General features: G+C 40.9%; 1 protein-coding gene across 1 annotated transcript in view; it reads left to right on the top strand.

The window, feature by feature from the left end:
- The first annotated feature begins 1,866 nt into the window (after positions 1 to 1,866).
- Positions 1,867 to 23,623, top strand: part of UBE2N (ubiquitin conjugating enzyme E2 N) — a 37,689-nt gene continuing 15,932 nt past the window's right edge. Inside the window, exon 1 of the mRNA XM_036077454.2 lies at positions 1,867 to 2,073. Coding sequence (XP_035933347.1) covers positions 2,044 to 2,073 — 30 coding nt within the window. The 5' untranslated portion in view covers positions 1,867 to 2,043. The remainder of the gene's footprint in view (positions 2,074 to 23,623) is intronic.

The raw sequence follows: 23,623 nt of genomic DNA, 5'->3' as shown, positions 1-23,623 counted from the left end.
AGCACCAACCTGCCAGCTATGTGAGCCATCTTGGAAATGGATCTGGGCCCAGTCAGGCTGCCCAGGCTGACACAGCACAGCATGGAACAGAGATGTGCCTTCCCTGCCAAGCCCTGCCCAAACTGCAGATTCAAGAGCTAAGTAAATGATCGTTGTTGTCGCTTTAAACAGGAAGTACGAGCTGGTTTGTTAGGCAACAATAGATAAGTGGAACAGCACACTTCTAACTTAATATTCACTCTGCTTTTCTTCCTATCAGGGTGAATTATCCTGAGCCCTCTCTAAAATATTCTGAAAGTACCCTTGTCCAATGTCATTTATTTTCCCAGATTCTTCTAATCACAGAACCACTTATTTCAGACTTCTGGTTATGTGAGGTTCTCATTATTACCTCTGAGGCTTGGTTTCTCATCTCAAAAGCACTGGTAATAACAGAACCTACCTCATGAGCTTTATAGTTAGATAAGATGATCCATGTAATCATTTAGCATTGTGCCCAGCACATAATATTCTCTTATTTTTACTAGGTTTCTTGCATTCATAGTCTCCATTTCTTTAATGCAATGTGTGTGTGTGTGTGTGTGTGTGTGTGTGTGTATATATACACACACATATACTTTTTCTTGTTTTCTTGTAGTCCCATGCCATTTTATAGGCTATTTCCTATGCCTGACATGCTCTTCCCTACTGGGTCTCTTAGACTCTTATTCACCCTTGAGGGCAACTCTTCTCCTTTGGGAAAGCCTTCTCTGACTTCTCAATTAATGCCTCTCTGGGCTCAAATAGCGCCTTGGAGGAACCTCTACTATAGCCATTAACACACTGGGTTGTAATTAATTACTTGTCTCTCTTCTCTATTGGACTGGAAGGCAGTCAGTGTTGTCTTTGTATTCTCACCCCCCAGCACAGCACCTGGCACATCCTTACTCACCATCTACCTTTGTGCTGTGCTAGGAAACACTGTGGTTAAGCAATCAGGGGTCCATGTTTTGGGAGACCTGCTCGGGGTCAAAACAGCTCCATTTTCTCCTGCATAACCTTGGAAAAAATTAGTTGACATTTCTGAGCCTCATTGTAGAGACACCTTCTTAAGATTGCTGTGAAGTAAAATAATACCTGTGAAAAGCCTATCCCAGAGCAAGCAAGCAGTCATCAAATGTCACAAAATGCTTCTCCAACAGTCCCATTTTCAGGCATCGCCACTCTAATCTTCCTTTAGGGCCCTGCGCTCCACGGGTAATCCCTCTCTCAGGGATTGCTCTGGGCTCTCTAATCCTGTCCTCGGTCATTCCTCCAGCTAGCAACTCTGCGTTCAGAAGCCAATTCCCTGCACCCCAACTCTCTCCAGACCCTTTCTTTCAGCCTTCCCTGAGCTTAAGGGGCCCGATTTACGTGAAATTTAAAAACCAAAATTTAAATATCAAAACTCTATGACTAGGGTTTCCCTGGATAACTTCCGAGACCCGCATTCGGGAGTATGGCTACTGAGTTGCAGTCTTCCACCTCCCTTTGAGGAAGGAGCCCGCGGCTCAATTTAACCCGAGTCGTTCCCCGCTGCCGCCGCGCGCAACGCAAAACGTTGAATGAACGAACAAACGAACGGATGAATGAATGGGCTGTGCCCGCGGCTGGGCCTCTGTTACGTCGCCCACTGGCGCAGGCGTGGCCGCGGTAAGAGGCCTGCGGGGCGTCGCCCGCGTAATCCCACCGTCGCGCGGCGGGCTCGGCCACGAGCGCCAGAGCTCCGCGCCGCCTCGCGCCTCCTCCCCCAAGTCCCTGCCCCGCCGGGGCTCGTCACTTCCGCCACCCCCAGGCCGGGGCTGGGGCGGGGAACGCGGGGGAGGGGGCCAGGTCCTAGGGAAGCCCGCCCGCGCACGAGCAGGGACTACATTTCCCGAGGGGCCTCGGCGGCGGCGGCGCCGGCAGCGGCGGCGGCGGCGGGCGCGGCAACGTCCCCCGGAAGTGGAGCCCTGGACTTCCACTCGTGCGTGAGGCGAGCGGAGCCGGAGTCGAGACCAGAGGCCGAACTCGGGATCTGACAAGATGGCCGGGCTGCCCCGCAGGATTATCAAGGTAACCGCCCAGGCCAACCCCCGGCTCTGCGCTTTGCTCTTGGCGGCTTGGCAGACCGCGCGGCGCGGCTCCTCCCTTCCTCGGGCCCGTGGCCCGCGCTGGGAGGCCCCAGGCCAGCGCGGAGAGGGTCTGGCTGTGGCGGCGAGGGAAGTCAGGCGCTGGGGAGGGGGCTCTGGAGAGACTTCCGGCCGCGATGGGGCAGCCAGGCGGCGGGGCCCGGGGGCTTCCCTGTGGCCGCCCTGCGGGCGGGGAAGGCCTGGCCTGCACCCTGGCGGAGGGTGGGGCCGCGGGGTTGCGGGGTTCTAGTCTTGGGCGCGGGCCGGCGCGGGCCTCCGCGGCCTCCCAGACCACCCGGGAGGAGGCCGCGGGCGCGCGCGAATCGCGGCGGGGCCCGGACTCCGGGCGGGAGTTGTGGCCCGACACAGCCCCTCGGCCCTGGAGCCTTCTTTCGGACCGGGCGGGAGCGCGGGGGTGCGGAAGCCCCGGGTCCAGAATGAATGAACCAGGAGCGTGATGCCGGGCGGGGCCCTGTGCCCCGGGAGGCGGCTCCGGGAGGGCCGCGCGTCCTGCCGCCGTAGGCACATGTTCGCCGCAGGCTGCGGGGGTCGAGGGACATGAGGCTGCGCGCCCCTCTGCCCTCGCTTTCGTTATCTCCTCTCTTTTAAATATGTTTTCGCTCGTTCTCTCTGTGAAGTGATTTTACTCTGGTTGGCAAACTCTTTGAGAGCGGTTTCTGCTCAGAGGAAATAGTTTAACACAACATGGGGGGGAGGGGCAGAGCAGGTATGGGGGACTTGGTGAAATCCTTTGCCTCTCGATTTTATGCACTTTAATGTTTAAGCTGTTCCAATACATATGGAACTATGAAAAATGGACATATTGGTTTTGTAAATCCTTTACATAATATCAGGTCCTCAGATGTACGGTATTTCTTGCAATACATAAAAGCAAAACGTTGAAATTTCTTGTCATTTTTAATGAAAATTTTAGTTGAACTTCTGTGTTCCTTAATATGCGAGTTAAAATGACTAAATTGCAGCATCATTTCCTTTATATAACCTGGTGAACGTGTATTTAATCTAGCTTGTTCTGAACTTTGAGGGGAGATGCATACTAAATTCAAGATCTTTTAATGGGTGATGTATTGTGCAGTGCTTCGTGCAACTTAAATATATCTGAGATGGGGGGATGTCTCTGACCTAGAGTTGCTTGATTTGGAGAAATAAGACTTTTTTTTTTTTTTTTTTAAGATTTTATTTATTTGAGAGAGACAGCAAGAGAGGGAACACAAGCAGGGGGAGTAGGGGAGGGAGAAGCAGGCTTCCCGCTGAGCAGGGAGCCCGATTCGGGGCTCGATCCCAGCACCCTGGGATCATGACCCGAGCCAAAGGCAGACGCTTAACGATTGAGCCACCCAGGCGCCCCGAAATAAGACTTTTTATAAGGTAGAAATTCTTAGAAATTAGAGAAGTAGCATAGATTGTCATTGTGTGGTGCAGTCTAATGTGAACTTTTATAGTGCAAAATTTGTATTATGGATTTGTCTCAGACTCTGTCCAAGGCAGTTAAATTGCTGTATGCGTTGGATGGTCCTTACAATGTGGTTTTCCTCACATGACCCCAATCATGTTTGTTGAAGCCCCAGTTGAAAATGAGAGATGGGGGGGATCTAGCTGTACACCAGATGTCTTCAAATTTTTGTTTCCTGTATTCAGGTTATTTATTGACTACATACTACAAATTGATATTTGTAATAATTCTCCAAAATACATAATGAACTAAAGATTTAACATTTTTTCAAGTTTTGCTTGATTCTGGACATACTCTGCGGTAATATGAAAGCCTTGGATGGAAAAATAAATTCTGTGAAACCTTCTTTAATAAAGTTACAGAAATGATTTATGGCAGTGAATTGAAGTCCTCATAATTCAGTTTTTTTGGCACACAATTTAGTTTACACTAGGTATTTTCATTTTACTATTTTAACCAATTCAGTGATAATTCATAAATATGGTCTTAATTTTACAGTATCTTGTTGATAGCACCTCTTTAATAAAAGGTGACTTCATTTGGGTTTTATCTTGGAAAAGTTAGGTGGTTTTACTTTAATGGTCATTTATAGCTTAGCTTAAAAGAACTGTTTTCTCTAATCCCTAGGAAAGATTACAAGACTATAATGTGTTTTCTAGTGCTTACCATTGTATTGTGTATATTTTCCCATAATCAGTGAAAAAATTTTTTTTAAGATTTGTTTATTTGAGAGAATGTGTGCAGAATGAGTGGGGGGAGGGCAGAGGGAGAGACTCTCAAGCAGTTTCCCCGCTGAGCACGGAGTCCCAGACTGGGCTCGATCCCAAGACCCGTAAGATCATGACCTGAGCCGAAACCAAGAGTTGGAAGCTCAGCCTACTAAGCAACATGGGTACCCGAAAACGTTTGTTTTTTAATCAGAATTTTTAAAAAGTTTGCCTCTTTTTTGTCATCTGCAATACAGGATTCTATGTGGAATATGCTGGTGGTGGTGGTGCAGGGTAGGTAGCTGTACTGTCCTGAATTGTAGGAACACACCATCTTTCATTGGACAGCTGTTAATAGGATGCTGTTTACCTCCAACTGGTCATTATTTACATTTGCAAAATTCTTTTTTTTTTTTTTTTAAGATTTTATTTTTAAGTAATCTCTACACCCAACGTGGGGCTTGAATCCACAACCCTGACATCAAGAGTCGCATGCTCCACCAACTGAGCCAGCCAGGTGCTCCTGCATTTACAAAAGTCTTATAGCATTTAATACTTGTAGATCTTGATCTTGTGAAGTAGATTACCTTTATAGTCTAGAAACCCGTTCAGATGACTTTCTTAGGGTCTTAAAACTGGCAAGGGACAGAACTTGGATCTTGACCCAGTGTGACCTTCCCCTGCCTCTTGTTATTATGAAATGACAATGTATGTAAATATACTTTGATAACTTTAATTAACTATACAGATATAAGATGATTTTTTTGAATTACTATTCACTCATTTCTTGTCCTACTCAGATTCCCATATACAGTCCACTAGCAAATTCCCTAGGGCATCAACTTTCAAAATATATTCTTAATCAGCTACATTTACCCATCTCTCTGAAACCACTGTTCAATTCCATCATTTGTTGCCTAGCCTACTGTATTAGTCTCCTAAGCAGCAGCTAGTGTTACTTTCTAAAAATATAGATCATATCACTCCCCTTCTCAACTCTACAAAGGTTCTCCATCACACTTAGAATAAAATCTTGACTTTTTCCCCCGTAGTTACAAGGCCTTCCTTGCATCTGCCTACCTCTGAGGTCATCTCCTGCATGTCTGTCCTTGGGTCCCTCTACTGTAACCACAATGTTGCTTTGCTCAGTCTGAACAATAAGAGGCTAAGTTTGTTCCAGTCACAGGGCTTTCCTTCTGTTTACTACATTACCTGTTTTGGCGTATCGTTCAGTTCTTGGCTCACATGTCATCCTCAGAGAGGTCTACCTTAATTATCCCAAAACACAGTTTTCCTCTCCCCCTCCCTTAGAGTTCCTCATTATCCCCATATTTCCTCCTCTCCTCTCTATAGCACTTACCACTATTTGAAGTTATATTATTTATTCTTTATCTCTGCGCCTACTAAAGCTCCACGAAGGCAGGGATTCTTAGATGACTTGGGCATTGCTCTAATCCCTAGAGGATGTAGTGTAGTAGGCACTGAAATATTGAATGAATGAATGAATGTGCTTCAATCTTTGGAAGAAAGTTTTAGGAGAGTTATTCTATATCATAATTTGACGTTATTGCTTAGTAGATTTCTATCTAAATCAATGTCTGAGCTAAAAGTTAATCTCTGAGCTGAAAGTTAATCTCTAATTCATTAAAAAATCAATTTTTTATTTTGTCTAATAGGAAATACATGGAGTGCAGCATTTGAAAGGTTCTAACAGGTACATGGAGAAAGTTAAAGACTCTCTCATCAGCATTCCACTTGCCTGCCCAGACAACCATTATTTTTATTGTGTATTCTTCCAGAAAGACCAGAGAGATTTAGTATGTATATTTAGGCCTATTTCCCTCCTCCTGATGCAAATACTTTAATCTCCTCGCCCCCCACCAATCTATCTTTTTTTTTAATTTTTTTTTAAAGATTTTATTTATTTGAGAGCGAGAGAATGAGAGACAGCATGAGAGCGAGGAGGATCAGAGGGAGAAGCTGACTCCCTGCTGAGCAGGGAGCCCCATGTGGGATTCGATCCTGGGACACCAGGATCATGACCTGAGCGGAAGGCAGTCGCTTAACCAACTGAGCCACCCAGGCGCCCTGCCCCCACCAATATATCTTTGAGGCGACTCATTTTTAAAGGGGTTTTTTGTGGAACCATGTAGTTAGACCTTAATTTAACCAATTGTTTATTGCTGATTTAGATTGTCTCCAAAATTTGCTATACAAAATGCTGTGATGAATGGTTTTATAGTTAGTGGTATTTTGCACAAGTGTGAGTTACACTGAATCTTGGCAGTTCTTTGTTTTGCTAGAATTTTAGAATTTGCTTTTTTCTGTCTTCTCGGCCAGAACTCTTTTAGTCTCTAAAAGTGACTGAGCAATTAAAGCTTAAAATCACGTAGGTTAAAAGAAACTAAAATAAGAAGTCCTTCCTAATTGGTTCCTCATAAAGAATTAGAGTTACTTTGGGAGCAGATAAATGAGATCTGTAGTTGTGGCCTTGGTCAATAATTTATTTAAGATTTACAGTTTAGGGGCGCCTGGGTGGCTCAGTCGTTAAGCGTCTGCCTTCGGCTTGGGTCATGATCCCAGAGTCCTGGGATCGAGCCCCACATCAGGATCCCTGCTCGTCAGGAAGCCTGCTTCTCCCTCTCCCTCTCCCACTCCCACTCCCCCTGCTTGTGTTCCCTCTCTCGCTATGTCTCTCTCTGTCAAATACATAAATAAAATCTTTTTTTTTTTTTTAAAGATTTTATTTATTTATTTGAGAGAGAGAGAATGAGAGAGAGAGAGAGCACATGAGAGGGGGGAGGGTAAGAGGGAGAAGCAGACTCTCTGCTGAGCAGGGAGCCCGATGCGGGACTCGATCCAGGGACTCCAGGATCATGACCTGAGCCGAAAGCAGTCGCTTAACCAACTGAGCCACCCAGGCGCCCCTACATAAATAAAATCTTTAAAAAAAAAAAAAAGATTTACAGTTTACATGTTACTTTAACAGAATGATGTTCGTCTTCTCAAAGTTAATCGTGAAGACAGTAAAATACAGCTTTGAGAACAATAGTTAACTACTCAAGGAGTTGACTTATTTGATTAAAACCTGGCAAACCAACCTGCTCAGAATAGATTTTCACCAGTCTTTCCTAGAATTTATTCATCTGTTTGGTAAAAACTCCATATGGTCTGACTCAGCATTGAACTTGAGTTCTATATACTTTTTACTTTAATAATTGTAATTTTTAAAAATACAGATACCACTTTTTTCCTATCACTAAAAGCCATTCATTTGATATCTGTTCTAGTACATAAGGTAGTTTTTAGTGAGAAAAGTGATTCAGATAACTGGCCCTATTTTTGAGCCTTGAAAGTCTGACCGATAATTTTTTCCCATTTTTATTTATTTATTTATTTATTTATTTATTTATTTATTTTAAGATTTCATTTATTCATTTGAGACACACAGATACGGAGAGAGAGAGAGCATGAGCAGGGGGGAGACAGAGGGAGAGGGAGAAGCAGGCTCCCCGCCGAGCAGAAAGCCCGATGCGGGGCTCGATCCCAGGACCCTGGAATCATGACCTGAGCCAAAGGCAGACGCCCAACCATCTGAGCCACCCAGGCGCCCCAGTTTTTTCCCATTTAAAAAAAGGCATGAAAATCTAACATGATGAGGATGGACTTGTTATATGTAGTTAAAACATCCTTAGGAAACTGATAAACTCTTATAGTAAAAACTTGACCAGGAACAGTATGGTTCTTGTCTCTTGGTTGTTGTCCCAGTTTAAGAATTTGCTGTTAAGAATTTTTTTGGGTCGCCTGGGTGGCTCAGTTGGTTAGGCGTCTGACTTTTGATCTCACCTCAGGTCATGATCTCAGAGTTCTGAGATCAAGCCCTGCTTCCAGCTCCATGCTCAGTGGGGCATCTGCTTGAGATTCTGTCCTTCCCTCTCCCCCTCCCTCCCTTCGTGGTCTCTCTCTCTCTTCAAATAAATCTTAAAAAAAAAACACTTTTTTTTTGACCATTCTAGAATAATAAACCATATTTTTTGTATATGACTTCTGGGGATTCAGGTTCTTGACAGGCTTATTTGTGAATCCTCTTTGTCTCCATGGATTCCAAGTTAAGAATCCCTGGACTACTTTTGGTAGTGATTACATTTTCAGGTTATAGGGCGCCTGGGTGGCTGAGTCGTTAAGCGTCTGCCTTCGGCTCGGGTCATGATCCCCGGGTCCTGGGATCGAGTCCCACATCGGGCTCCCTGCTCGGCAGGAGGCCTGCTTCTCCCACTCCCACTCCCCCTGCTTGTGTTCCCTCTCTCGCTGTCTTTCTCTGTCTCTGTCAAAGTCTTTAAAAAAAAATTTTTTTTTCAGGTTATAAGGATACTGTTTAATTTACTGCATAATGTTTTGATTATGAAATGTGGGCATAATTGAAAGTAAATTAAAAAAAGCAGTTGAATGTTTTTTTTTAAGCTTCTCTGTGTCAAGCACTTTCTTTAGTCCAGGTTGATCAACTCTCACATTAGAAATTGAGTTTTGTCAAAATATCAAACACTTCTGACTATCTACCATTCTATGTAACTATGGCATCAGAGATAATATGCATTCGCTTTGCAGAAGTTCTAAATTTTTTCCACACTGTGACCACTTATAGCTATAGAGTTTTATACATTAGAGGATGCCCATCTTTTTCCTTCTCTGATGAGTCTGTAGGCCAAAGAATTTGGATGACTAGGATTCTGCTGCAAGTTGGTAACTTCGCTTTTTTCCCTATACCCTGTAGGATGGTTTACTTGTGTGAAAATGATTTTAAGAAGCAAATAAGTTGTACTACAGATTGAGGTAGTATGGATTGTGAACATACATTTAAATCTGTTACTGTGAGTAATAGATGTTTATGCACTAGAGAAATAAATACCAGAAACAAGGGAATGAGGATAGCATTCACTAGGGGCTTTGGGCATTACAATTGTAGTCATCAGTTTTGATGTAGGTGCCTAATTATTATATAATTTTACTTTCTAAAAACAAAATAGATCTGAAAGGCATATGTAGTAATTTTATATCAAGAAATATTCCTTTTTTGTATGAAACATGTGTTAGATTGTTATTTTATTATACAGTTGAAATTTTCTTTGCAAATGTATATGAAAGACATCAGCATGGATATATAAATTAGGAGATGGAGTAATAGGGAATCAGTTAACTTCCCTTGAAATCTTAGCAACTTCTAAAAGTGCTTAAGTATTTTTTTGTTTGTTTTTGAAATGTTAAATAGTTATCTTTAATTTGTGGATTAGATAGGATGTAGGATTACCATAGTCTGAGAACTGTGGCGCTAACATCTCTGGTGGCAGAAACCATTATTGTGTGATTGGAAGAACTGGATAACTGGTAAAAAGCCCTCAGAGAATCAACAGAAAGACTTCTTTATTAGTCATTCTTTCAAGAGCTATACCACACTATTCATGGTATTTTATGTTTTTAAAATCCTGGTTGTAGCTATTCGAAAATCCCTTAAGGATACTTAGAAATAAAAATTTTTATTATTCTGATATGGCCTGCAACTCAGATGTTTCTAAATGATTAGGATTCAGCTATAATTTAAAGTTATTTTATTTTATTTATTGATAAATAAGTAATCTCTGTGCCCAACGTGGGGCTCGAACTCATGACCTTGAGGTCAAGAGTCACATGCCCTGCTGACTGAGCCAGCCAAGGGCCCTTAAGTGCTTTTAGACATTGTTTTCAGAATCTGATGTTGATGTATTTTGCTTTTTGGCTAATCTGTTCAGATTTTCAAACTTCTTTAGTTTTCAGTATGTCTTGATCAGTAATTTGGTCTGTTTTGAGCAAATCTGTTTTTATTTTCAAAGTCTTTACAGTCTAGTGATTAAAGGCATTGTAGTCAGGAAAATACTAGAAAGAAGCATTACAGATGTTATCTTTGTGTCTTGAGACTATGGGTGCCTTTATTTACAACTTTTTAAGATTTTTAAAAATAATTTATACTGGGACGCCTGGGTGGCTCAGTCGGTTAAGCGTCTGCCTTCGGCTCGGGTCGTGATCCCGGGGTCCTGGGATCGAGTCCCGCATCGGGCTCCCTGCTCCGCGGGGAGCCTGCTTCTCCCTCTGCCTCTGTCTCTCTCTCTCTCTGTCTCTCATGAATAAATGGATGAAATCTTAAAAAAAAAAAAAAAAAAAAAATTTATACTAAGGAAAATGTTATTCCCATAAAGTCTCTGTGTATTTATGACCCTTAAGGACAGTTGGGATTACCATCCCCTTCTCTTACTATAGGGCAGGGACAAAAGTGACTTTACTAAGCTAGTAAGAGCCCAAGGCCAAATTTCATTCTTCTATGAAATTGCGATTTCTCTGCTTTTTTATTATCCCTTTTTTTGGTCCATTCTTAAGACATTTTCAGTTCAAATAAATGGACATTTACTGGATGCATAATATGTATTTAGCACTAAGCCTGGTGAACAAGAAGTGCATCACTATCTAAGGGAAAACTCAGTCATGAAACAAGAAATTAAAGTGAGGTGTGTTATGAGAAAAGATACACATGGGATTTACCATAGTCTGAGGATGAAGGATAGTAAGGTTGTGGGAATGTTTTTAAAGTTGAAGGAGGGAGGGGCGCCTGAGTGGCTAGTCTGTTAAGCCGCTCCTTTCTGCTCGGGTCACAATTCCAGGGTCCTGGGATCGAGTGCCGCATTGGGCTCCCTGCTCCACGGGGAGCCTGCTTCTCCTTCTCCCCCTGCTTGTGCTCTCTCTCTCTCTGTCAAATAAATAAATAAAATCTTAAAAAAAAAAAAAAGTTGAAGGAGGGAGAATGAGTTTTGGGTAGATGGAATAGCAGATAGGAAAGCTGGAAGGAGAAAAAGAGGAAGAGAAAGAGTACACAAAAGTATACCATATTCCAGGAATCTAGTATGTGTGATGGATAGTGTCTTATGTAATTATTAGGATCCTATCAAGAAGTATTACTGTCTATGGGGCGCCTGGGTGGCTCAGTCCGTTAAGCGGCTGCTTTTGGCTCAGGTCATGATCCTGGGGTCTTGGGATCGAGCCCCACATCCGGCTCCCTGCTCAGCGGAGAGCCTGTTTCTCCCTCTCCATCTGCCTGTCACTCTGCCTACTTGTGCTCTCTGTCAAATAAATAAATAAAATCTTTAAAAAAAAAAAAAGTATTACTGTCTAATTACTAAGTTTAGAGAGTTGGAATCAAAAACTGTTGGGCAAAGAATTTTGAATTGTTAAATTCAGACAGTGTGTGAATCATTCACCAGAGTGTGGTGTGACAACTGTTCCTGAAGTGAGATTGGTCATATAGTTTTTATTATGTAAGACATCTTTTATTGAACACTTACTATGTGCTAGGCACTGTTCTAAGCATGTTACATGCATTAATTTATTTAATTCTGACAGCAAACCTATGATATGAATATTAATTTTAGCCCTGCGTTACAGATGTGGAAACCTGCACAGAGAGGTTAAGTGGTTGGTGGAGCTGTGATATGAACTTAGGCAATCTAAATCTATGGACAGCAGGTGCTGTAGATGAAATGCACCAGAGCTTATCTGCCCCTAGATAATAACTGGCAGTGTTTGTATGATCATTTGGACAAATGAAGTGGAAAAACATTTCATTGCAGAATCTAAGTGTTTAGCTTTCTTGTTTTTCATCAGAACTCTCCTTATTGTAGTTTAATTAGAGGCTTTTGCACAAGTGAGTCCCTGTTTAGAATAGTTTCACTTAAGATGGAATGACTTTGGTCTGGGGTGGTGTATTCTTCTCTTGCCCTCCTGGATTCTTTGATTTGGGGAAGTCTGTGGTTCGGGTGACAAGGAACTGAAGAGCAGCTATTCCTCTCTTTCCTGCTGTTTCTTACCAGCAAAATACATTTGAGGTATCACTGCATCAGAGCATAACCTCTCTAATGTTAATTTTTTTCCTTTTTTTTCTTTTAAGATTTTATTTATTTGGAAGAGAGAGACAGTGGGAGAGGAAACACAAGCAGGGGGAGTGGGAGAGGGAGAAGCGGGCTTCCCGCTGAGCAGGGAGCCGGATGCAGGGCTTGTGGGATCATGACCTGAGCTGAAGGCAGACGCTTAACAACTGAGCCACTCAGGCGCCCCTCTAATGTTAATTTTAAACAAGAATTTTTTCATTCAGTAAGCCTAAAAATAGATTAGAATTATCTTACACTCCTTTATATATTAAATGGAATTTTGTGTTTTCAACCCAGGGAGGGTGTTTGTACCTGAGTTAATTTCCTCACTCCCATTTGGAGAGAAGGACAAGCGCTGTTCCAGTATAAGTCCCCTACACGCCTGCACATGCTATAATTCTTGCTTTGGCTTTTTAGAAAAGATATTTTTCACAGTTGGAGGCACAGTGATTTATAGCTATAAAGCTTGAAATTTCTTACCCTTAGCTGTAAAAGAGCTATTCCCATTAAGTAACATTTTTTCAAATAAAGCACTCTGTCCACCCTGTCTTTATTGGTGCCCGTCAGGAAAGGGTTAAACTGAAAGTGCTGCAGGCTCCATTCAGGTTCCTGCCACTGATGTGATTAGAGATCAGTGAATTCTTGGCCAAACCTTGCCTATTTCCTACCAGAATCTTCTCCCAGTTTAACTGGGACCGCAGTTTTGGGTGGTAGGAACTAGAAGACATTTTCTGTGAACACTTGTTTATAATCTGAGTACTTAATTTATGGTTGTGCATCAGAATTATCTGTGGCATTTGTAAATTTAACATATAGCAGCCCAGCATGTTTTTTGTTATGTTTTAAGATCTCCACATGATTTTTATGTGCACCTTGCAGAAACGAAGGCCTTGGGTATGCTTGGCTTCAATGCAAAGATGATTAGAATGTGGGGGACACAAGATACAAGTAAAATCACATAGCCAGTACCTTCTCATACATAGAAAGCAAAGGTGTCAATGGGAACACCAAAGACATGACAGTCCAGGGTGGGGAAACCATCAAGATAGGTTTAGGGAGGGATATTTTTAGTGGGGTGACATTTGAGCTAAATTTTGAAGGGTAAGTAGAAAAGTGAGGTGTGGCGGGGGGAGTAGAATGTCATTCCAGGTTAGACATATCAAACTCCAGGAAGATATTTGAGCAGTGCTGAAGCTGTAACATGAGTCAGCACTTCTTTGCTTGGTACACAGACACTTTAAATGCAGTCTTAATTTGAAAAAGTTTTTTTCTTCAGAAGTGTTTTATGAATGTGTCATTTTGGAAATTCAATTAATATACTAAGTATGTTATATACCAAAATAATTAATATGGATATTTTCCCCCTTCATTTTCTTTTGCTATTTCAGTCTTCAGTTTATAGATGAAATGGCTAACATCTTACTGAATATGGAAGGAAAACCTAAATGCTTCATTTATTTTTTTGAAATATAACTCACATATCATAAGACTCATCCATTTAAAATGTACAGTTCAGTGGGTTTTAATAATTCAGAAAGTTTTGCAACCATCACCACTAATTCCACAACATTTTTGTCACCCCGAAAAGAAACCCTATACTCATTAGCAGTCACTGTCCACCCCCCTAGTTCCTCAACCCTTGAGAACTGCTTATCTTTCTGTCTCTCTGGTTTTGTCTGTTTTGGACTTTTCATATAAATGGAATCATATAATACATGACTTTTTGTGTCTGGCTTCTTTCACTTAGCATGTTTTCAAGGTTCACATTATAGCATGTATCAGTACTTCATTCCCTTTTAAAGTTTTTAGCTGAAGTTTTCTGAGTAAATAACTTTTAAGAAATGACAATGTTGAATGAAGCAAAGCAGTAGTTTTATAAGGTAAATAGTCTGTATTGGTTCCCCAAAACTAGTCATATTTGAAAACTACATTCCTTTAGAACATTTAAGAAATATTCTTCAGCCTTGTGCACCATTATTTTTAAAAAAAATTGTCAGTGGTAGTAAATCTTTTTTTTTTTTTTTTTTTTAGTGGTCATAAATCTTTATCTTTGAAGATTGGACTTGATTGCTGGACACAGAAAATTAAGCTAATGCTGGTGAATAATGGTTAAGGATCAGCACTGACTTTTATTCTTATCTCAAGGTTTAAGAAACTTTGTGACCTTGGCCAAGTCATTTCCCCCAGGCCTCAGTTATTTCTAATTCCTGTTTTAAAACTTGATGATTATATGATCCCTTTGGGCAGAATTTGAAACAGTTAGAAAAAGCCATGTTCGCATAATCCTGGAACTGATTGTCCCTTTTGGCTTTTAAACTGGCTCTTAGGCAATTAAAAAAAAACAAAACATAAATGCCGAGTAGTTAGCATTATTCTGAAATAAATGTATACTTTTCCAGTATAACTAGTATGCAGGCCTGTATCCTATCAGCTTTGATAGTTTTAAAGCCTTTAAATGTTTATGTTCTCCTGGGGTTCAGACCTTGAACCTTTTCTCATTATATATTCTTCTAAACACCTTTATTTACTTTTACCTGGCTTCAGTCCACATTGATCAGTGATTCTAAAATCTAGTGCTGAATTTCAGGTCTCCAAATGCCTACTTTTTATCTCCGCTTAGATGTCTTGCAGACTTTTTAAAAAAAATTTTATTTTATTGTTAATCACCATACATTACATCATCAGTTTTTGATGTAGTGTTCCATGATTCATTGTTTGCGTATAACACCCAGTGCTCCATTCAGTACGTGCTCTCTTTAATACCCATCACCAGGCTAACCCATCCCCCCCCCCACCGTCCCCTCTGGAACTCTCTGTTTCTCAGAGTCCGTAGTCTCTGTCTCCTGCAGACATTTTTAAATCAACCTTTTTTTTTTTTTTTTAACAGAATGTATTCATTTTGCTGTCTCTCCTCATGAAACACTTAGTGTTTCTTCTTTATTATGTCAACATTAACCTAGTTGCCTGAGATTTATTCCTCCTCTTCCCTCCCCTTGCTTCGTTTCCACGTTCAGTTTGCTAGTAAGCCCCCGATGGATTCAGCCTCAGAAATGTTTCTGGCTTCTCCTAACCCATTCCTGTCTTCTTCCAGTTGTCTTTTTATGTGGGCCCTTATTCATCCTCCCTTGATTGTTTTTGCAATAATCTCAGAACTCATCTCTCTGTCTTCACTTACTGCCCACCCATCTCCCTCCCTCCCCTTCCATCACATTATTCTAAAAACATTGATGTGATCATGTGGCTCTCCACTGTATATAGGGTAAAGTTCAAACTTTTTAACTTGGCATATAAGCTGGCCTTTTTGTCTTGATTACTTCATTGGCATCTCCTTCCTGTCTCCCCTTTCTTTTTTTTTTCTTTTTTTAAAGATTTTATTTATTTATTTGACAGAGAGACACAGCGAGAGAGGGAACACAAGCAGGCGGAGTGGGAGAGGGAGAAGCAGGCTTCCCGCCGAGCAGGGAGCCCGATGTGGGGCTCGATCCCAGGACCCGGGGATCATGACCTGAGCTGAAGGCAGACGCTTAACGACTGAGCCACCCAGACGCCCCTCCCCTTTCTTATATAACTTCTAATAGTGATACTGCTTACCAGCCAACATGATGTATTTTCCAACTTCTGAATTATGCCGTGTTTGCCGGGAAGCATCCTTCATCACATGTGACTGTCCAGCATTCTGTGTTTTGGGTTTGTTTCCTCTACTCTCTTGGGAAAACCTTGACAGTAGTCATCTTATGTTCTTAATAACAAGTAGGTGGTGGTTTAGAATTAGAAATACTATTTTCTGTTACTTCTACAGGTTTCATGAAAAGAAAATCAGGGATAAAATATAAGTAGTTTGCTTTTTAAAAAATTTTTTTTATTTGAGAGAGAGAGCACGGGGAGCTCTCGAGGTGGGGAGGGGCCCGGAGGAGAGGGAGAAGCAGACTCCCAGCTGAGCAGGGAGCCTGATGTGGGGCTTGATCCCAGGACCCTGGGATCATGACCTGAGCCAAAGGCGGACGCTTAACCAACTGAGCCACCCAAGTGCCCCTAAGTAATTTGCTTTATTTTCTGGGATCCTTTTAAGGCACTTTTGGAAACAGATGTTGGTTCTATTGTTAGTCATTAATTATAGTGAAAAATATGTTTAAATTTTTTTTAGACAAATACAAACTGTATATTTAAGGTGTACAACATGATGTTTTGATATGTGTATACCTTTTGAAATGATTACCAAAAACTTATATCTGTTACTTTCCATTGTTATCTTTTTTGTTGCTGTAAGGACACTTGAGATCTACTCAGCAAGTTTTAAGTATGCGATGCGGTATTATTAACTGTCACATATGATACATTAGGTATATAGAACTTATTCATCTTGTAACTGAAAGATTTTACTCTCTGATCAATATCTTCCCTTTTCCTCTACCTTCCAGCCTCTGTGGTAATCACTGTTCTACTGTTTGTTTGTTTTTAAAGATTCCACACATACGTGAGATCATGCATATTTGTCTTTCTGTGTTTGACTGACTTAGCATAATTTCCTTGTTGCAAATGGCAGGATTTCCTTAATTTTTAAAGCTGATGAAGAAATATTTTAATATGCTTATCATAACCATTGGAAAAATAAAATATTTGGCACTGCCTGGGTCAGAGTTTTGAGCACCATATATACTTTTTAAAAAGCCTATAGATCTTTTTAAAGCCTATACTTTTTAAAAAGCCTATAGATGGTTCACACACATACGTATTAGCCTTTCTGTTTTCTACTGCTTAATTGATAATAGTGGATTAACCATAACAGGGCCATAAACAAAGGTGGAGAATTCCAATGCTGGCTCCCTTCATTGTGGGGATTACTGTAGCAGATTTTCCTGTGATAGGATGCAGCAGGACCCTGACAACCAAGAACCCAGTACTAGTTGGTGAGCAGGCTTTCCGTTCCCTGTGCCCCACAGGTGTGTATTAAAAAATGCAGCTATTTAGGTCTACTGTCAATGAAAAAAGAAAGTAAAATTAGCATATGTTCCCTCTTAGGAGTAATCAAGTTACAGCAGTTTTAATATTCTTCGAGTGCACACATACACTTCTTTACTCCAAAGTGCTTCTTTATTTCTTGAGTTGAATCATTAGGCCAATTATGGTTATGAATTATGTGTGTTAATTTCTTAAACATTACAAGTATTTGTATGTTGAGTATCTGCTTTGTTCTTTATACTGATTATAGACAGTTCCCTCTGTTTATGGCAGACTGAAAAAAATTTAATTCTTTCTGGTTGGTATATATCAGCCACTTTTATATCATAAAGTCTGTCATATAGCTTCTGTTAGGAAACAGACACATATCTTGAGAAAATGTGATTAATTGCAAAGTACAGAAATGTTACCCATATCCCTCACTATTAAGAGTCTTACCTTTACTGAAAAAGCTTTGTGATGGGAGTGAGAAAGATTGAGAAGGGATATTTGTATCCTCTCGCAGGGAGATCCCAGGTATTGTCCCCTTCCTTAATCTTGTTTTCTGTAGGTTACCTTTTTCTTTAGATTCATTTGACTCCCATGTATGTGAAAGTGTTGCCTCAAAGTATTACAATGCTAAGCTGTGTGCAAAATTGCTGGACCCTGTATCTTTTTGTCAGGGGTACTGGAGAAGTGTGGTTTGGGAGAAGTTGGTTGTATGGTGATTGGGAGTCTCAAAAATCTTGCCACATTATGAAATTCTGTTTGGGTCATTCACACTTGGGTCTGTCTGTCTTTGAGCATATTATCAGATATTTCTCTGAAGAGCATCTAGCTGTAGTCTCCTGCTTTGAAAAGTGAGGAAGGGTGGATCTTAGTTGGTATAGTGTTGGTCCTGATGTCTGTAAAACTTACATATTGATACCAGTAAAACCACTTTTTAAAAAAATTGAAGTATATTTGACACAGTGTAACATTGGTTTCAGGTGTTACAGCTCAGTGATTCGGACAAGTTTCTACCTTATGCTATGCTCACAAGTGTAGCTAGCATCTGTAACCATACAGTGCTATTTATTACAGTACTGTTGACTATATTCCCTATGCTGTACCTTTTATTTCTGTGACTTACTCATTCCATAACTGGAAGCCTGTATCTCCCATTCCTCTTCACCCATTTTGCTCATCCCCTCTGGCAACCATCAGTTTATTCTCTGTATTTATGGGTCTGTTTCTTTTTGTTTTGCTTCCTAAATTCCACATGAGTGAAATTACATGGTATTTATCTTTGTCTGTCTGACTTCACTTAACATTATGCCCTCTAGGTCCATCCATGTTGTCTAAATGGCAAGATCACATCCTTTGTAGCTAAGTAATATTCCACTATATACACAAACACAGACACACACCATATCTTCTTTTTCCATTCATCTATTGATGGATACTTGGGTTGCTTTCATATCTTGGCTATTTTATTTAATGCTACAGTAAACATAGGGATGCATATATCTTTTCGAATTAGTGTTTTTGAGTAAACCACCCTTTGAATCCTGAATTTGATTTTAGTTGCCAGATACGGGTATTGTGTTTTCTACCTTTTCAAGTGGAAGGGTTCCCAGACATCTAGGGACCTGAGGTGCTTGCATGGGCAACCTCTGGGGTTGGCATTTCCTTAACTGGCATAACTGCCCTTTTACTTCCAGCTATCTTTTTATCCTTTGCAGAGTGGAGGGCAAGGAGCCACTTGGAGGTGTATACTCGGGGTAGTACTAGGAGGTGTGCAGGCAGCTAGGCTTATCCTTGCTGTGGCGATTCTGTGAACATGTGGGAGCTGTCACATATATAAAGTTGTTACTTGGGTGACTGAAAGGGTGAAAAGAGAGCTTTAAAGTATTGTGGAGGTAGAATAGGAAGCAGCTACCACTTCCAAGTCTGGGAAGAAAACAGAAAAAAGATTGAAATTATTAAAATTGAGGAACTTGGGATGCAGAGCCCCATCTGGGATGCAGAACTCCGAAGAGAGTCCCGCCCTCTACAGGGACACATGACCATTAAGCTGGTGCTCTCAGTGTGGGGTAAACTGCAGATTGAATGAATGTGCTGCAGGGATGTTGGATGATGCTCACAGGCACCTCAGACAGACAAGAAACCCGGGAGAAGCACCTTCCCCCTCATAGTCCCCCTTCAGCACCTCTCATCTGCAGGGTTTAGTGCCGAGTCCCTGGCAAAGCAGAAGTGCGGTTTGCAGAGTCTTGCCTCCAGAATCACAAAGTATAGAAGGATAAGTGAGAGACCATTACTTTACATCTGACACAGATAAAATTTCCCAGTGTAGAGGTTTTAGAGATAGAAAGCTGCCTGACCTTCTGGCCCAGCCCACGATAGATAGGGAAAAGATGTGGTAGTATTTGGCTTGACTTCAGTCCTGCAGAATTAGGGATTTTGAGATTTTTAAAAAATGTTTTTGTTTTGGGGCACCTGGGTGGCTCAGTCATTAAGCGTCTGCCTTCGGCTCAGGTCATGATCCCAGGGACCTGGGATCAAGCCTGTCATTGGGCTCCCTGCTCGGCGGGAGGCCTGTTTCTCCCTCTCCCAGTCCCCCTGCTTGTGTTCCCTCTCTCATTGTGTCTCTCTCTGTCAAATAAATAAATAAAATCTTTAAAAAAAAAATGTTTTTGTTTTGACTAAGCTTAGGGTAAGGGGACCGCTGCCACAACCCCCCCCCCCCCATACAGGCCATTTGTCAGGATTTTTTTAAAGTAAGCAACATATACCATAGATAAATGTCTTTGTTCCAAATCAGTTGAATTTTTTCCCCCTCTTTTTTGGACCAACCCTCAAATCTTAGACCAGAACTGTGTGCATTCAAGCTAGGATGTTAGAGAAGAAAGTAGGCTTAGAGAAAGTGCCAGAGGATACAGGCAAATGGTACATCAGGAGTTTACCCTTGCCCCTATCCTTGGTGACTGCCTCAGTTCTGAGGACACTCCTTCATATACTATTAGAACAAATTAAGAAACATTTTCTGTTTTTAGCTCAGATTCACCTTACAGTTACAACTCTGTCATTCACCTAACATGAATGTATAGATGGGAAGCGCTGCTGGAGGCTAAGGATTCCAAGTACCAGGTGTTAAGTGTAAAAGAGCCCTGGACTGCAGTGCACTTCTAATCCATGTTCTGCCACTTGTGTACATTTCTGGAGGTGGTTCTGAGGCTTAAATGAAACAACAATGTGAACATTCAGGTCAGTTTTAAGGATTAATTCTTTTGTCATCACTACACCTTGGATGTATTCCAGTTCTAACTAAATTTATCTAGCTTTCTAATTCATTAGCTTCTGAAAATCCCATATCCTGCTGAGGATTTGGCCATTTAGCAATATTTTGAGGTTTTCTTTTGTCTCTGGTTCTGGGATGGTATATGCATTTAACCCAAACACACAGTTCAGCCCTTTAAGCAGTTTCTATAAAAGAATCCACTACGTAGTTACAAGCATTTTGCAAGTTACGGATGTGATGTTGAATGGGCTTCTCTTGGAGCGGTGCAGTATGGCAGCCTTCTTAAAGGGTGTTTATTGGAGAGTTAGGAGTTTAGCAGCCAATGGTCATAAGCCATCCCATTGGCTCTTGGTGTTTTTCCTCTAGGTTCTTCCCTCCTGCATTGCTCCACTGCAGCACCTCTCATCTGCAGAGTTTAGTGCGGAGTCCCTGGTCAGTGTAGCTCCTGCCTCTCAATCCCAATAAATACTCAGGTGAATAGGGGCCCTGTCTACCCAAATTAAGACCCACTCCCTGCCCTCAGCAAGCCCAAGACATACACTACGCTTTTTTCCCCCTTTTAAATAAACTCTATTAAGGTATAATTTACATACAAGTAATGCATCCATTTTAAGTGTACCATTTAAGTTTTGACAACAGCTATGAAACCACCATCTTAAGATTTAGAACATTCCATCCCAGCACAACACTTAATCAAAAGATTATACTGTTTTGAAGTGTGTGTTTTCACTTACATAGAAGGATATTTTTCTGTGGTGTTACACATTCTCATAGGCTTTGGTGTGACCATTATTTCTGGAGCTGTACTTTTGAACACATTCACAGTTTTTCCTTGGGATAAATTCCAAGACATGAAATTTTAAAGGTTGGGTTAGCTTGTAATCCCACCAGCCATGTATATGAGAGCCAGTTTTTTCCATAACCGTAAATAGCATTTTTAAAAATTTTTGTCTATTCTGAGTTTTAAGGGTTGTCTTGATAATAAAACATTGTCACTTTCAAAATAGGGTTACTTAACAATGCTTATCCAATTTCCTAGGGTGATTTTATTTAAAAACATTTTTTCTTGCTTTTTTTGGTAAGTAGTACTTGGACATGTTACAGAATTCAGCAAAAGGATACTAGCTTGAAGTGTCGCCCACCTCTCAGCCATCTAATTACTTTCCTCAAGGAAACCACTCAGTTGGACCATTTACATCTGTTATTTTATAATTTTGTAAGCTTTTGTAATCTTTGTTTGAAATTTTGTTATTTTTGCTTAGGTGCAGTTTTACAACATATCATATTAGTTCACACTGCTAACAAGCCCTATGTCCAGCATTCATATTATGTTGTTGCAGAGACTCTGGCTGTCCCACATGAAATGGGTGAATTTGACCCAGTACTATTGTACACAGATGCTCTATCATATAATATGTCTGCCTCAGTATGTAAATTTGTGCTTATTTCAGTTATATTAAAATCTGAGTTGTCTGGGTCATTTCTTTCTCTGGCTCAGTGGCACAGCACAAAATAATCATCTAAAATCACAGAAAAATAGAATATCTACTGAGTTATATACTCCAGCTGGATCTCTTAAGATTATTTAACTTTTGGGACGCCTGAATGGCTCAGTCGGTTAAGCGTCTGCCTTCGGCCCAGGTCATGATCCTGGGGTCCTGGGATCAAACCCCGCATCAGGCTCCCTGCTCAGTGGGGAGCCTGCGTCTCCCTCTCCCTCTGCCTCTCCCCCAGCCTGTGCTCTCTCTTGTTTACTCTCTCTCTCAAATAAATAAAATCTTAAAAAAGGATTATTTAACTTTCAAACCAGACTGATAATGTGTGAAATATTAAAATCTCGAAAGTACTCAAGAAAATGAGATTAATTTCAAATTCTTCCAAAAACCTTGAGGTAGAAGATTGAATCTTTAATATGTCAACCAGTTCTTATTAGCAAATGATCATTATTAAACTTGAGAAAAATGATTAGATTATCAAAGCTACTAAAGGGGCAAAAGAAACTTAAGCCTGATACTCTGGTGCTTAGTGTTTGGTCCTTTAAGTGCACAACTTGTAAGGAGAATGGCAAGGGCAAAGCTTTTGAGCAGAAGTATGAAATAGTTCATGAAGATTGGGTTTAACACTTAAAAAAAAAAAAAAAAATCCTTTTTTTTTTTTTTTTTTTCATATTCCTGCCATTTATGGCCACTTTCTGGAACCTTAAAACCTTGCGCTTACCATTTTTGGAAGTTCTTGAATCCCCCTTTACCCTCTGTATTTTTCTTTCAGTAGTAGTTAGGTCTGTTCATTCAGCCCTTATGGAATGTGAGACACTCTGTGGTGCTCAGTGTTGGGGCTGCAAACACTACACCTGGGCCTTGACTTATAGGGACTAGTGTAGCTGGGGAGTCAGTAGGGAGGAAAGTATGTAAGGGATAGCTTTGTGCAGAAGGTGCACCCGTACCGCCCAATAATACTCTTGCTTTTTTAGTCAGTAGCATTTACTCAGCTGCTTACCTCTTAAGTGACAGTCGACTTTTCAAAACGGTAGAAATGCTGCTTTGTGGGCAAAATAACGTTTAGTGTGTTAAATGTCTTAGATCTACTTCCTAATTCTGAAGAGCAAAAAGATTTTGGGTATGTGGAGCTGTGTGGGTTATGTGTGGCAGGAGCACAGAATGTGGGGGTAGGTTTTCTGGGCTTGACTTGTAGCTGTGCCAAGTACTAGCTTGTGCAGCACACTTGACCTCTACTTCTTTATCTGTTTAATACACTAATCTAGCTTTAAGGTGGTTGGGAGGGTTAGAGTGCAGAGAAGAGAGCTTACCATAATACAGTGAGCCTTATAATGTTATTACTGTTTTCTGATTTTGCAAAGATGCTGCTTCACTGTAAATCTGGAAAGAATGAATTCCTTCTCAGTGTGGGTATACTTGTGTTCATCATTTATGTATTAGTTCCACAAAATGGATAACCTTAAACATAACCATCTGAAATAGGGCATAGATTTTCTTTTAAAGCACAGTGGATGCCCGTTTATCAGCGGTGGGTAGGAAAATGGGATGTTTGAGGTAAATAATCTGATTTTACTGGAATTATCATTTTGATTTTATTAGAATTACCATATAATCAATTTTCCATGAGTTAGACAATAATAAAGTTGATTTGTA

This window comes from Halichoerus grypus, chromosome 6 (genome assembly GCF_964656455.1).
Source record: "Halichoerus grypus chromosome 6, mHalGry1.hap1.1, whole genome shotgun sequence".
In the NCBI taxonomy this organism is placed as follows: Eukaryota; Metazoa; Chordata; class Mammalia; order Carnivora; family Phocidae; genus Halichoerus; species Halichoerus grypus.
The sequence above is the reverse complement of the archived record's forward strand: the minus strand, read 5'-3'. Positions and strand labels throughout refer to the sequence as shown.